Source organism: Armigeres subalbatus, chromosome 2, assembly GCF_024139115.2.
Source record: "Armigeres subalbatus isolate Guangzhou_Male chromosome 2, GZ_Asu_2, whole genome shotgun sequence".
NCBI classification, from domain to species: domain Eukaryota; kingdom Metazoa; phylum Arthropoda; class Insecta; order Diptera; family Culicidae; genus Armigeres; species Armigeres subalbatus.
This window is the reverse complement of record NC_085140.1, coordinates 51,927,389-51,944,400: the sequence shown is the minus strand read 5'-3', so window position 1 is coordinate 51,944,400 and position 17,012 is coordinate 51,927,389. Positions and strand designations below refer to the sequence as shown.

The following is a 17,012-nucleotide window of genomic DNA, read 5'->3' as shown; positions in this document are numbered from 1 at the left end:
GACCGGATGGAGTGAAGGAAGTAATTTTGAAAGTAATTTAATCGGTAAGGTTCAGTCAGAGGCGTAGCGTTGACTCCCAGCGCCCTTGGCGAAACCGTCATTGGGCGCCCTCTTACTTTCATGCATGTTCAAAACAAATAGCATGATTAAAGCTGGGATATTTTCGAAATCAACCTTTTTTACGTGGTAGATTTAATAAATCTTTGTTTTATGAGTTTCCTTGAGCCTCTATAGTCTGCATATGTTCCAATAAATGTAAGGATTATTAAAAAGGCCAGAACATTTCTTAAAATCCCTTTATATAATAATAAACTTACGTAAATAAAAAAACAAGATCCAGTAGTGAGTGTGTAACCGTTTAAAAACCAAAACATCCTTGTTGTGAATTCACGCACTTTCTATTGGATCTATCTAGGCCAAATACTGGACTTGGTAGGGTGTTTTTCGACTGGATAAGATGTAATACGCAGAACTTGGCTTTCTAAGTCTGAAGAACCAGAATGATGATTATTTTTACTTGCCCGACATTTCGACCGATGGGTTGTGGTCTTTTTCAAGGTTAGTATAGTCTATCGTCTAAAGTAAATAATTGTAAGCCGTGTTCACTCAGTGGTGGACAGGATGCTTTTCATGCTTGCTTTTTGTAATCTTTTTGGAAAAGTGATTTTATGATTGGTTTTGTTTGCTAACATACAACAACTGCAAAGTGGGGCAAGTTAAAAAGACTTGTCCTGATTCTGTAGAATGAGAAAACCAACTTCCGAGTAAAACTACTGGTCTTTGAATGAAATTCAACTTTGCAGAGAGTTGGTAGAAGGTAGGAATAGCGATTGGACCAATTCGTATCAAAACAAACTCCGGACTCATTCGGATCAAGATTTACCAATTCGTAGAGTAGGTCTATCAGTAGTTGGTAGTCTATCAGTAGTGAATTGGTTAGGCCAATAAATTTCAACTTCGAAGAAGATCAGTTGCCATCATCGTTCGATGCAGATTCTCGTATTCTTTAGATAAGTGCATCGTTTAAAGCGTTACCAGATTCCATAAGAAAAAATGCAAATTTAAAATTTGATCGAACCCGATATTGCTTGTTTTTTCACCCACAATTGTCTGGTTTAAAGGAATCGAAAATGTCACGAGATCAAATACGATTGTTATGGTCCGAATTTATCTCAAATTAAAACAAACTGCCTATCACTACTTCCGAGTATCTATTATTTGAAGACGGCTTAGATTTCTTAGTCACGAACAAAAATTATACGCGTTTCTTACAGTCTATTTTGTGTTTCGCCTTTGGCGTATTGAAGTTCTCATCTAGGGCTTCTTTTCCAGAAACTTGTTCCATTCTTTTATTCATTTATATTTCCTGTTCCTTTCAATTATTCACTTCCTTTTTCATCGGGCAAATGATAAGAAAACTAGTGGAGGTGCTTCCTGAACCGACGTTCTGATACCAGTATCAGTTATTGACGGGAAGGAGCCTTTCGGAAATAGTACGTTAAAAGCTGGAATCTTAAACACTTTGAGACTGTAAATTTGAGAATAGAATATACCAAGGCTTTTTAAACGGTTTGATTTTAGCCGATTGAGACCCTCAGCATCAATAAAACAATGAAAATAAATCGAAGAAAATTCAAGTGGTATCCAACCGCGTGAAGGTAACCTTGATAAGATTTGTCATCTTTTCCCATAGTGCAATTCTGGATTTCGGCACCCCACTAAGGCGTGGCACCTTTGACGGGGGCCAACCTGGCCAACCACACGCTACGGCGCTGGGTTCAGTGGTTCAGTGCTCAACACGCAGAAGGTGGAAGCTTTATACGTACAACGCACATCGGTATATGATTTTTTTCCAATTTCGTTTATTTGGTAGGCTCAGGCGTGCATAACACTTTACGGAGCGATTGTTCTTTGTGATATATACAATCAATATCATTTTATTATGCGGTTAGTAAGAGGGGGTAGAAGCCAGCTAACTCGTGGTGACTCGAGGTTAGTTTACAATGTTTAAGGATGGACGGGGCTTAGGATTTGGGATCAGGAAATTTCAGCTTCTCATCCGGGCATTTGGCGTCAGTGGCGATGTGGCGTGTCGTCGTGCTCGAGGAATGGTTCGACTGGGAGCATCTTCCGGATGGCAAGAGCTATGGGGCTCTACGGAACAAAAAGGCAGAGACAGAACAAAAAAAACTTTAAAGAAAGAAAAAAAACAAAATGTTAGATTTTGATGTCAGAAGCACAAAGAAGGGTTGTTTACCTCGGGCCACAAGGGAATCCAATAGTTGCTCTCTGGAGGCGTCATTTTCCGAGCAGGACCAAACTACGTGATCGATGTCATCATAACCGGCTCCGCACCTACATAAGTTGCTATCGACAAGGTTTATTTTGTACAGATGTGCGTTTAGTGAACAGTGATTAGACATAAGTCTCGACATCACGCGAATGAAGCCTTCGACACTTCTGAACCACGCTCGCCCAGAAACTTTTGGATTTATGGAAAATAGCCACCGTCCAAGTTCGTTGTGTGTTCAATTTCTTTGCCAACTTTGAAGAGTACTCTGACGGACTAATGGGAAAAACTCGTTGCTCGAGTATTGTCTATCATAAACTTTACCTTCCTGTGCGCCCACCCTTGCCAGCGAGTCTGCCTTCTCATTGCCGAAGATTGAGCAGTGAGATGGGACCCAAACAAAGGTAATCTTGAATGATCTTTCGACCAAAACACGCATCTGCTCTTATATGTTTGTAAGAAAGTAAGATGCATTAGCTTAAATCCCCTGACAGAATCCAAGTTTCAAGTGCTCGCGTTTTCGGGGGCACACCACTCGATACGGAGGCGGCAGACAACTGTCATTTTTGTTGATTCAGCTTTGCTGCGTCGCAGCATGCGTGAAAAAATAAAAATGACAGTTGTGCGTTGCTTCCGTATCGAGTGGTGTGCCCCCGAAAACGCGAGCACTTTGGAACTTGGATTCTGTCAGGAGTGACCTTTACTGGTTTCATCGACCGGAGTGCCTCGATAGAACTAAGACTATCCGAGAAGATGAAATAATGGTCTACGGGCTGATTGGAAATTATCCCCAAAGCGAAGTTAATTGCTGCCAGCTCAGCAACATAAACCGAACACGGTTCCTGAAGTTTTCGGAAGGTGGTTGAATTTACATTGAAGACACCGAAGCCAGTGGATCCGTTGATGCGAGAACCATCAGTGAAATATCTGTTGTTGCAATTGACATGTTCATATTTTTCTGAAAAAAGGGAGGGAATAGATATTTGTCGAAGATGATCTGGTATTCCTTGAATAGCGTATTTCATGGACAGATCGTATTCAATTGAGGAACTGTCGTTGGTGAAGTGAACTCGAGGTGGATTATAACACGGAAGACAAAGATCTGAAGAAATGTAGTTGAGATAGACTCTAAGGAATCTTGAACGACAAGTCAGTTCAAGCATTTTATCGAAGTTATCTAAGACAAGTGTGTTACTTGTTCCACATTTGACGAGTATTCTAAGTGAGAGCTCCCAGTAACGGTGCTTTAAAGGAGTGACTCCAGCAAGCACCTCCAGGCTCATGTTATGCGTCGAATGCATGCAGCCAAGGGCAATACGCAAACAACGATACTGAATTCGTTCCAATTTGATCAGGTGGCAATCAGCTGCTGAGAGGAAGCAGAAGGAGCCATACTCTAAAACAGAGAGAATAGTCGTTCTATAGAGTTTGATGAGGTCTTCCGGGTGAGCACCCCACCAGGTTCCGGAGATAGAACGTAGAAAATGGATCCTTTTCTGGCATTTTTGTATCAAATACTCAAAATGGAGTTTCCAAGTACATTTAGAATCAAACACGACCCCAAGGTATTTAGAAGATAAAGATTGGTTGATGTCATCATTCAACAGTTTTAGTTTCAGTTGAGCAGGGTACCGCTTCCTAGTAAACACAACCAACTGAGTTTTTTGCGGTGAAAACTCGATCCCTAGATGTCTGGCCCAAACAGTCAGATTATCCAGGGTACTTTGCAATGGTCCTTGCAAGACAGCTGCACATGGACCTCTTAGAGAGACCACGGCATCATCTGCAAGTTGTCTAAGCGTGCATTGTCCTTCCAAACAATTGTCAATATTTTTAACATAGAAATTATAAAGCAAGGGACTTAAACATGATCCTTGGGGAAGGCCCATGTAGCTATTTCTGGAAGTTGCCAGAGTGCCGAGTGTGAAGTTCATTTGTTTTGCTGACAACAATTGTACAAGAAATTATTCAAAATAACGGGCAATCCATTACTGTGCAGATTGTCTGACAGTACTTCTATGGAAACTGAATCAAAAGCGCCCTTAATATCCAAGAATACTGAAGCCAATTGCTCCTTGTGCGCAAAGGCCAGTTGTATATCTGAAGAAAGCAACGCTAGACAATCATTTGTTCCTTTACCTTTTCGAAAACCAAACTGAGTATTTGAAAGCAATGTATTTTGTTCGACCCAATGGTCGATTCTTAAAAGGATCATTTTCTCCAATAACTTTCTCATGCATGATAGCATGGCAATCGGTCGGTATGAATTGTGATCAGACGCTGGTTTCCCAGGCTTTTGAATAGCTATTACTTTCACCTGTCGCCATTCTGGTGGCACAATGTTGTACTCCATGAAACAGTTGTACAGGCCAAGTAATCGTCTTTTAGCGATATCAGGGAGGTTTTTCAGCAGGTTGAATTTAATGTTATCGCATCCCGGGGAAGAGTTGTTCGATGAAAAAAGAGACATAGATAGTTCCTGTGTGGTACACAATAATGAACTTGGAGAATGCATGCCACGTGATAGCCGTTATACGGCAGCGCTATGTATTGGCATTCATTGTAAGCATTCACGCCTCAAGCTCATCGCAGCAACCCGGAATAACTCGCCCTCTTTCAGTAACAATCGATCGGACAGGTAAGACGTCTTTACACGGTGCTCCCTTTCCCCAAGCTAAATGTCTGAGTTGCACAATGGCGATCCTGCCAGCAGTTTAAATTTTCAATCGAAGCAACCTAAGAAACCATAGGAAGCAAATTTTAAATGCTGTGAAAAAAAAAGCGTTCAATTTTGTGATATAATACATTATTGCTACTGAAGACAAATTTATCAGGTTAGTGAAAAAAATATAAAAAAAATCGAAGTAAAACGAAGTGCATCGAGCGGGTCATGTTGACCGCGCTGAGCGGGTCATGTTGACCGCGCTGAGCGGGTCAAATGGACCGCGCTGAGCGGGTCAAATGGACCGCGCCGAGCGGGTCAAATGGACCGCGCCGAGCGGGTCAAATGGACCGCGCCGAGCGGGTCAAACGGACCGCGCCGAGCGGGTCAAATAGATCGCGCCAAGCGGGTCAAATTGACCGCGCCGAGCGGGCCAAAAAGGGCCGCGCCAAACGTGTCCAATGAACCGAAGTGAGCGGGTCAAGTGAACCACGCCGAGCGGGTCAAGTGGACCGCGCTGAGCGAGTCAAATGGACCACGCCGAATGTGTCAAATGGACTGCGCTGAGCGGGTCAAGCGGACCACGCTGAATGAGTGGAAACAGACACATAAAGCGGATACTTGATATCGCACTAATAGACAACTGGACCATAAAGAGCAGATCGAGAGGGATCATGCTGACTGCTGTAACAAATAAAATGAAATGGTCAATAGTTAGAACGATCACAAACAATACTGAATATATGCCTCTGTTTTAAATTATTGTTTCATTTTACTTTTCTAGGAAAAAAATATTCGTAAAATAAACCAAGATGTTTAAATCAGTGAAATCCACACGTCGAATCGAAGATTCCGATTCAAGTGCCGATGAAGTATGCGGCGAAGTAATCAAGGACCAGGTCGATGTCGTAGAGACCGAAGAAGAGGAACTTCAAGAATCCAACAGCGACACTGATAACTCGACCGGTGATGAAGTTGACAACCAAAACCAGGAAAGCGAATCCAGTTCTGACGGCGGCACACCAGACACACGTTTGTCAAGGCCCCCATCGAAATCTCCGCCGGCCGATGTAGCGAAACATAACGATTCAAGTCATCCGGCGTTGGACCGTACCAATGCCGACCGGATCGACAGGATGGAAGAGATGATTGCCAACATGAACAACTTCATGAATCGTTTTGAGGCACATACCAGACCAGCACCGACCGACAATGACGATGGATGGAAGTCTTCCAATGACGTTCATCCACGCGGAAGTGGTGAAAATTCCTCTTCTAGCATCCGGTGGGATCACCTGAAACCATTCCCATCTGGCATTGCTGCTAACAAGATGTGGGAGGAATTCAACCGCTACGTAGAGAATTTTGAGATAGCAGCGTCACTCAACAATGTGAACGACCCAGTCAAGAGGAGCCAGCTGCTATTTCTCTCCATCGGCGATGAGCTGCAAGGAATAGTGAAAGCAGCGAAGTTGCGCCCGAATTTGACAAACTCGAACTGCTACAGGACTCTTGTTACGAACATCCAAACCTACCTCCGATCGATGACGGACACCGCAGCCGAGCATGAAGCTTTCTCAAGGATGAAGCAGGAGAAGGGTGAATCGTCAGTTGCCTCCCATGCACGGCTAATGGGCAAAGTAAGATCGTGCAACTACAGCGCACATGACGAGGATAGGTTTGTACGAGCTCAACTGCTGTCAGGCCTCAGAAATCGAGAGCTGGTGAAACAGTCAAGGACATATGGCTACGACACAAACTTCATCGTCCAGTCGGCGACACGGAATGAAGCATTCGAGTCGGAGAATGGGCATTTGGACGAATGTAGTGTATTACAGATAAGAAACGGCCGGACCCGAGAATCTAAAGGAGGATGGAATCGTAAGCGCCCAGGTGCAGAAGAAAGACCAGCTGGACCACAAGCAAAACAGCAGCGAAATGCCGAGTTCAACCGACGTACACAAGCACGTCGCACGCGCTGCATTAGATGCTCCCTATTCAACCACAGAAACGGACAATGCCCAGCGACAAACCGCAACTGCAATGAGTGTGGCAAACGTGGTCACTTTGCAGCAGTCTGTCGCCAGAAACAAATCAACGTCATGCAAACCACACAACACTTCAACCGATTGGATCGGCTCGAAGACCCAGACGACGATGTACAGGACAACAAACAGGTATTGAACGATTGATTGCCATCCTTACGCAAATAATTTTGAAATTAACTAAAAAAAATAGAGAATAAAATACAAAAGAAACGAGAATTTTAATGAACTAACACTAATTGCAAAATTTTCATCGCATATCACATTCCCACGCACATAGCTCGTCAATGCTCTTAAACTTGAGGATGCAATCGTAGCTTGCTCCATCGGATCATCGACCCCCATACGCTTCCTTATCGACTCGGGAGCAGATGTAAACGTCATCGGAGGTATTGACTGGTCACGTTTGAAGCAAGAAGCACAAACGGGAGTTGCAAACCTGGAAATCATCTACGAGTCGGAAAAATCTTTACATGCCTACGCTTCTAAAAAACCAATGGTCGTTGAGTGCACATTCAAAGCCGAAATTATCAGTGGGTACTACCAACACTGGTACTCGTGCAATCTTCCATGTGGTACCGAAAGGAAAAAGGTCGCTACTCGGGCGGTCTACTGCAAGTGACATTGGAATGTTACGCATAGGCCATTTGATCAACAACTGCGAGGCGCCACAAGCAACCCAACGTTTTCCGAAAATGCCGGGAGTGAAGATCAAGTTTAGTATGGACCCAACTGTTCCTCCCACAAAAAGCGCGTATTATAATGTCCCAGCAGCATACAGGTGAGCTAGAAATATACTTAATCGATGAAACAATTAGCGACCATTTATGAGCGTGCTATTTATATAAAAATGCTTTAAAAACTCCCAAACATTTTGAGTGGTCTTTATAGATTTATTGCAAAATTATCCCTAAATTTGCCTCTGCAGCTTAGGCACACAAAATTAGCTGTTCCAACAAATAACAATTCATCCATAACCACTAGTATGACCGTAACACCTGATAATTTATAAATCAACAAATATTAGATCACTTTTGGTAATAGCATTTCTAAATGTTGATTACAGGGAAGGCGCACGTCAAAGATTGGAAGAAATGGTTGCTCAAGGGATAATAGAAAAGGTCACATCGGCGCCAGGCTGGATAAGTGGCATGTCTGCCGTGGCAAAAGGGCGGAATGACTTCCGTCTTGTAGTAAATATGCGAGCCCCCAATAGAGCAATTAATCGTGAATATTTTAGGCTACCCCTACTCGAAGAAATGAGAGTCAAGCTCCACGGAGCTAAATATTTCACGAAACTCGACTTGCGAAACGCTTTTTACCACCTGGAATTATCCGAAGAATCTCGTGACCTAACCACCTTTTTAGCAGAAGATGGCATGTACAGATTCACCAGGCTAATGTTCGGGGTGAACTGTGCCCCGGAAATATTTCAGCGCGAGATGGCGAGAATCTTTAAAGACGTAGGTGACAATATAATCATCTACATCGACGATTTCCTAATTTTCTCAGATACCTTAGAAGCACTACGAACAATGGTAGCAAAGGTATTGATAATATTAAGAGCAAACAACTTGACGTTGAACATGGCCAAATGCGAGTTCGATAGAACTAGAATACAGTTCATAGGTCATGAGCTGGATGAAAAAGGCTTTCACATTGACAATGAGAAAATAAAATGTGTTCGAAACTTTAGAGAGCCTACATCCCTCTCAGAACTCCGGAGTTTCCTAGGATTGGCGTCATTCCTAAGCCCATATTTGAAGAACTTTGCACACATCTCTAGTCCGTTATGGGCTGCCACCACTTCCAAATCATGGTCATGGGGACCAGAACAAAAGAATGCGTTTGAATTGGTTAAGCAAAACATTATTGAGTGCACGGTAGCACTGGGATTTTTTACTGAGCTGGATAAGACAGTTCTCTATACAGATGCTTCTCCGGTCGCTTTGGGTGCCGTGCTCGTGCAGGAAAGGGCAGAACAAGCACCGCGTATTATCAGCTTCGCGTCAAAATCTCTGTCTCCCACAGAAAGAAAATACGCACAGAACCAAAGAGAAGCATTAGGAGCTGTGTGGGCGGTAGAGCATTTCTCCTATTTTCTACTAGGTAGACAATTCACGCTACGCACAGATGCTCAAGGAGTCGCATTCCTTCTCAACAGAACCAGAGAAGATTCTAAGCGAGCGTTGACACGTGCAGACGGATGGGCTCTTAGGCTAAGCCCATACAACTATGACATCCAATATGTACGCGGTGTGGAAAATATTGCTGACACACCATCCAGACTATACAGCGGGGAAGATGCACCGTTCGATGATGAGAACAGTCCATGGGAAATAGCAACGCTTGAAGCAATGTCAACCGAAATACTAACCGTCGCAGCAATCCGAAATGCAACAGATCAGGACGAAACTCTGCAGAAAGTAATCAGTGCTTTAGAAACAGGAATTTGGCCCTCGGATTTGCGAAGATATCATACGGTCGAGAAGGATTTATCTGTTAAAAACGGGATTATTGTGAAAATCGGATGCGCGGTAATACCAAAAGCACTGCAAACTCATGCTTTGGAGGTGGCGCACGAGGGACATCCGTCGATCGCAAAAATGAAAAGTATAATGCGTCAGCGAGTCTGGTGGCCAGGGATGCCTGAAGATATAGCTAACTGGGTTGAATCATGCGAGATATGTTGTATCAATGGAAAGCCAGAAAATACCACACCCATGCAACGCGTTTTTGCTCCGAGAAGTGCTTGGAGCACCGTTGCACTGGATTTCAACGGCCCGTATATGAAATTCGGTGGTATTTTAGTTCTGGTAATAGTCGATTATAAATCGCGTTACATAATCGCCAAGCCTGTTAGATCAACTAAATTTGAATATACCAGGAAAATACTTGACGACGTGTTTGAAAAAGAAGGTTTTCCAGAAGCCCTAAAAACGGATAACGGTCCTCCATTCAACGGACAAGATTTCGCGGAATATTGCAAGCAAAGAGACATAACATTGGTATTTTCCACACCACTATTCCCACAGCAAAACGGATTGGCCGAGAGTACTATGAAACTGATCAATAAAGCTATGTCAGTGGCTACAACGAATCAAACAAATTACGCCGATGAATTACGAAAAGCTGTACATGCCCACAATGCAGCTGCTCATAGCATCACGAAAGTACCACCCGTAGAAGTAATGTACGGACGAAAAATTAAAAGAGGATTACCTTTGCTAGAACCTGGTGAATCTACTCTCGACGATGACTTATTGCAACTCAGAGATCGCGAAGCCAAATTAGCCGGGAAACAGCGTGAGGATGCACGACGAGGCGCGCGCATTTGCAGGATCAAGCCAGGAGATGAAGTGATAATCGAACGCCAACACCGTTCGAAAGGAGACTCTCGTTTCTCTCCAACCAGATACACAGTTATTGAAGAACGAAACGGCAGCCTTACACTTAATACTAGAGATGGCAAGTTGGCTAAGCGACACGTATCACAAACAAAAAAGGTGAAGGTATGGCGCGATTTACGAGTATGTGCTGGACCACATATTTCAAACCCACAAAAACCAAATCAATCCGAGATTCACCAAGAAACATCAAGTCGAACCATTCGTAAAAGGCGTGCACCCGCATTCCTTCGTGACTATGTTCCAAATGTTGAAAAATTGACGTGAATAGAATCCTCCATTAAAATGAGTAAAACTGGAAATATCATAAATAAACTGATTAAGAACTAATCGTTTTTATCCTTCCAGAAAAACACCCCACCTTACAAATATTTCCCTCTCGGTTAGGCTCACCAATCAGTAGTATAATGCGCTCGATGTAGTCATCTGCAACAACAAAGGTCGATGAAATAAATATACCTACAAAGAATAGAAAATGATTTTGAATCCTAGCTACAACAAACAAATTCTAAGCCTTACTTACCCATGCATTTTATTCCGAGGATGTAATCCTAAGTATATTTCATAAATTTTTACGACATGTACCGAAACAGTCAATATAAACAGTCAAACTAAAATTGTCAACATAAAATTGACAATTGCACGAACCGAAAACTTTAAAGAAAGGTACATAGCCCTCATGTGAATTAAGTCCGTATCTAAACGTAAAACAGAAAATATAAACATTACCCTAATATGATGTCAGGCTGCATAAGCATAAGGGACACAACTGTCATAGTAGATGGATTCTGAATCTATTTGAGTGAAGTGTCCAAATTGTGTAGCCCATGCAGCATCAACAAAGACTGTCAAGATTGTAATCAATGAATACGTGTCCAGGTAAGGAAAAATAATTTTTTGGTACACATTAGGCTTTTTGAAGCGTGTACGCACATTTCACCCACACTTTTACTCAATTTGTTCGTAGCCACGAGCAGCTGCCACAGCAAAAATCAAATGGGATTGTTTGTAACCACGAACCGTGGATTCGTGTTGATGAGAAATGTCGGTGAGACCCTAATTCCCATCTTTAGGAAATCAAAGACATACACGAAATATAAAACTAACCCAAGTTTTCCCACAAAAAAAAAATGATAAATAAAAAAAAACATTATAGTAATGAGATTCGTTCCATTTCTGGAGAGGAAGAAAGATGTGTGGTACACAATAATGAACTTGGAGAATGCATGCCACGTGATAGCCGTTATACGGCAGCGCTATGTAGTGGCATTCATTGTAAGCATTCACGCCTCAAGCTCATCGCAGCAACCCGGAATAACTCGCCCTCTTTCAGTAACAATCGATCGGACAGGTAAGACGTCTTTACACGGTGCTCCCTTTCCCCAAGCTAAATGTCTGAGTTGCACAGTTCCAGCATTGAGAATGGTCCACCCAGAGAACCAAGATCAGTAGTTGATTCTCTAAATAGCGGTTCAGCTGGTACGGAATCTGGACAGACCTTTTTTGCGAAGTTGAATATCCATCGATTGGAGTATTCTTCACTCTCGTTGGTGGAAGTGCGGTTCCGCATGTTGCAGGCCGTTTTCCAAAGTGTTGTCATTGAGGTTTCTCGTGATAGTCCCTCGACAAAACGTCGCCTGAAGCTACGTTTTTTAGCCTTGAGAAGATTTTTGAGCTTTCTTTCAAGCCTCAAATACTCTTCGAAAAGCTCAGACCTTCCGTATTTACGGAAAGCCTTGAAGGCATCAGATTTCTCAGAATACAACTTAGTACATTCATCATCCCATCCAGGAGTGGCTGGTCTTCTTATGACAGATGTACTTGGAACGCGTCGTTTCTGAGCTTCTAGTGCGCTTTTTTGAATCAACTCAATAAGGAATCGATATTCATCCAAAGGTGGAAGAGTATCAGTTGAGTCAATACCAATTTTTACCGCCGATGCAAATTTTTGCCAGTCAATGTTCTTCGTGAGATCGAAAGGAACATTAACTGGCTCAGATTGTTGATAGCTACTTTTAATTGTAGTAACTATCGGTATATGGTCACTACCAGGGGATCTTGAATTACCTTCCACGTGCAATCTAATGATAGTGAATTTGAACATAAAGACAGATCAATACGGCTTTGTTGACCATTTGGTCCTATTCGAGTTACTTCACCAGTGTTCAAAATATTCAAATTGAAATCGTCACACAAATCATAGAAAATAGGCGCTCTATAATCGTCATACGTTTCGCCCCATCCAATACCATGTGCGTTCATATCACCCAATATCAATACTGGAGATAATAGGAGGGAGACTGCGCTCCAAAAATGTCGACGATTAATATAGGCATTTGGAGGAATGTACACTGAAGCTATGCAAAGATCTTTATTCTTTACATTTATTAGGCAAGCGACGATCTCTAGGCCATTAACAGTCGGAATGGGAATTCTGTAGAAGGAGTAGCACTTTTTGATCCCCAAAAGAACGCCACCATAATGATCATCCCGATCTTGGCGAATAATGTTAAAATCGTGAAAGTTGATTTCATCTTCAGAAGAAAGCCATGTTTCACAGAGTGCAAATATATCGCAATCGGAATTGCGAATCAAAAACTTGAACACGTCTAATTTATTTTTCAGACTATGACAGTTCCACTGCAGCACAGTGATTGTATCTTGTGTAATAGCCGTATTATCCATCGAAAGATACAATTCCTGCAAGAAGGGGCCATGAAACAGTCAATTGCTTCAGATAACTTTCCACTGTTGGTATAAAAAGGTCAATGATAGGCCTCAATGAATTCGGAATATTGAATAAATTCATTAAACGGTCCACAAGGTCCTTAAAGGAGATCAATCCTCGCTTGGACGGAATACTTTTACTAGAAGTGCGAATTACTTTTTTTCTTTCGTTGATTCTCCTAGCCGGATGTTTCTTCGAAACATCGGATTTTGGCAATGGCGGGAATGCCTTACTGCAGCTAGGATCAAAAGAAGCAGTAGGGACAGGTTGCTTCAGGATTTTAAATAAACCTCCATTACCTTCTGATTTTGCCAAGCTTTTATGGATGATTTTTGTTCTCTTGCGGCGCGATCCCGGGGAAGACGGTTGCTTCCTCTTTTCGGGCACGTGTACCTCCGCAGGATCATCCATATCGGCTGCGTCAGAGTCCAATTCATCAATGGATATGGAATCATAATAATCACTTACACGAACGGTGGCTGAAATAGCAGTCGATGCAGTGGCTGTGGCGGATGTGTCTTGCGACTTAACCATTTCCGCATACGACTGCTTGGAGCGCTGTACCAACGAGTGCTTCACTTTTTGGGTGCGCTTTTTGTACACCGGGCATTCCTGCAAACCATGGGGAGGATTCAAACCACAATAAGCACATTTTGTTGCCTGTTGCTGGCAGGACTCCTCCCGATGCCTTTCAGAACATTTGCCACAACGTGGTTTGTTGTCACAAAACTCGGCAGTGTGACCAAGTTGTTTGCAATTGGTACAATTAAATACCCTTGGCACAAAAAGACGCACCGGAAATAGCATGTTTTCAATATCAACATATTTTGGGAGCATCGAACCGGCGAACGTCACCCGAAGCGAACCTGACTTGGAATATACCTTCTTTCCATCTACCGTGGCTGCTGAATGCAATTCCTTGCAGTCCAGGATATCCACGGTAGATTGCAGGGCATTCTTTAAGCGACCTTTTCCTGCAAGTACATCCTTGCAAGTTAAGCTCGCTGCGTTGATCACACCTTCAATTTCGACCTCCCGCGAGGGGACATAAACCATATATTCAACATTGTACGCCCTGTCTCCAGCAATTTCATTCGCCACCTGGTATGTAGGTGCGGTGATGCGTAGTTTGTTCCTGTTGATCTGGCTAAAATCAAGCTTCGGAAAACGACACGTCAAATCTCGTTTAATGCCGAGAAAATCTAGGCTTTTTACTTTCTGCCGAAAGTAAACAACCCAAGGCCCAGGCGAAGCCGCATGGTACAATCGAGTGCGCCCTCCATCTTTAGCAGGCACATTGCCTTCTCCAGTCTCCTCCTCCATTCTTACCCCGCAAGGTGGAAGGATAATTTTGCTTATACTAACTTAAAACTAATAGCAAATTAGAATTAGAACTCTGTATCAAACAGAAGGGAGAACAATAAAAAGTTTTGCCACTTATCTGCCCCTGCTGCTGTAGGTAGCAGCAGTAACAATAGTCTGCTTCACTGGCGTCGCCAGAAGCAGCTACTTCACTCGCCGACAGCGATCGCCTTGGATCCGTAGGTAGGAGCGCACCACACAATAGCCTTTTCACTACCGAACACAATCCGCGATGAGACACAGCACACACGTCTGGCTCGTTTGAACTATCGGCACGGAATGGTATATGATTTGCATGACAATATGTGTATACAAAAACGATATTTCTGATTTGATCCGATAAAACTGATATTTTTTATATAGGTTTATGACTTTCATAAACGCAATCGTAAATATTGCATACGCAGGTATCATATACAATATTATTCATATTTTAGCCATCTTTATAAGCAGTCATATACGAATGTGAAAGAAAATAGCAATGTATGCGATACAATTTATCATTTCATATACGATATGTGGTTTACTGGGTATGGCCCGCCGTGCTAAAAAAAAGGCAGTAGATTTTCAATTAAATTATTTTAAGTTTATTATTTTAATATGTTGAGATGGTCCTGAAAAAATCAAGTGAATCTCATGAATGGAAGTGAGCTAATTCCGGCGTTAATGGGTTAAATAGGATGACCATCTGGCAATCTCAAGTGAAAAACGTTCCTATTTTTAGTATAACTGGACATTTGAAATCAAATTTCGTCTTTACGAGACGAGCCAGCCTCGGGCTGAAAGTCTCGATAATAAAGACAAAAAAAAAAAAAAAATTTCGACTTGATTCTACAAAGACTCGATTACCATTAATACAATTGCCCTTGATGCGATTACCTACAAATTAGTGTTTCGTATTAGTTTTACAAACACGTCTTCGTAGCAACTTACGCAACATTAAAGCTGTAGTTTTGTAATGTTATTTACCATCAAGTGGCAGCAATTGTTTGTACTACAATCACTATATGCTACTGAGTAGTTTTTCGGTAACATATTTAGCACAAAATATATATATCATAGAACAAATTTCAAATTTGCGGTAGGATGCGCGGCTACAAAGCAAGACCATGCTGAGGGTAGCTGGGTTCGATTCCCGGTGCCGGTCTAGGCAATTTTCGGATTGGAAATTGTCTCGACTTCCCTGGGCATAAAAGTATCATCGTGTTAGCCTCATGATATACGAATGCAAAAATGGTAATCTGGCTTAGAAACCTCGCAGTTAATAACTGTGGAAGTGTTTAATGAACACTAAGCTGCGAGGCGGCTCTGTCCCAGTGTGGGGATGTAATGCCAATAAGAAGAAGAAGGAACTGCAAATTTTAAAGTGCACTCTTTGTGTATCATCAATTGACGAACGGCGTGAAAAATAACTTTTTGTATACCTTGATAGTACGCACCCTCGATAGTGCGATTTTACCTCGAGTACACAAAAAAAAACTTATTTTTTTGTACGATGTTAGAATTGGATATGTTTTGATCATGGCACATGCGTGAGGTTCTTCATATGTTACATAATTAATTTTACGTAATAAATAATGAATTATTTTATCTATCAAGGAAGTCAGTTCCAGTTCTAGGACCCGACCCCATGCATTAATTCACATAATTGATCAGAGAATATTTACCTGAGGAATTCCATCATGGGAATAGTGTTTCTTGAAATTGAATTGGCGATAAAATGTTTTATTGTTTAATTCAGTTTACAGTAAGTGTTCGATACGATGATAAGCGGACTGTATTTTAATGATCGGTGACTGTTTCCCGGATAGCTGAAGAGAACTTAATTATTTCGCACACTCGAGACAAATTAACACTATTTATTCTTGGAACATTTTGAACTTAACTTTATTACTCGGAACTTGGAGCTATTGCCGCGAACAATCTTGAGGTCTGGTCGCGTTTTATTAGACAAAGAGCTTGAAACGTTACTGTGATATCCAGGAATTAATGCTTCTCTTTATCAGCCAACAAACACCGCTACCGAAAGTGTCTGGTTCAGACCCCACACATATCTGACATCTCCCGTAGCAAGGATGTTATCGATCATTTAGTAATTTGCGTTCGATCATTTAGTAGTTTGTCAATAACTCATTCCAGAGGCTAAATTTCAAAATGTGTTGTATGGTGAACTTCTAGTGCAAAGGCTTATCTACAACTCTGCCTAACAGTTCGTTGTTTTATTTTCACTAATAACGGAGCTATAGCGCTAATAGCAGTAACCTATACTAAATGATTGAAATTTTGTTATTATTTAGTATGAGTTACTGTAACTAGCGCCTTAACTCCTTTAATAGTGAAATTCAAACATCGATTTGTAAGGCAAAGTTGTAGAAAAACCTTCGCACTAGAAGTCCGCCATACAACAGATTTGGAAATTAAGCCTCTGTAATGAATTATTGACAAACTACTAAATGATCGAGCGCAGATTACTAAATGATCGATAACATCCTTGCCCGTAGGCTTGTCTAGCTCAACA

The 17,012-nt window shown here is 42.0% G+C and overlaps 2 protein-coding genes across 2 annotated transcripts in view; both read left to right on the top strand.

Annotated features, from left to right (window-relative positions):
• Window positions 1-17,012, top strand: part of LOC134214388 (uncharacterized) — a 292,243-nt gene that overhangs the window by 175,860 nt on the left and 99,371 nt on the right.
• On the top strand, window positions 5,765-7,619 carry LOC134214763 (uncharacterized). The gene is made up of 2 exons (XM_062694085.1): window positions 5,765-7,129; window positions 7,278-7,619. Exons 1-2 carry the CDS (start codon window positions 5,765-5,767, stop codon window positions 7,617-7,619), a joined length of 1,707 nt encoding a protein of 568 aa, XP_062550069.1.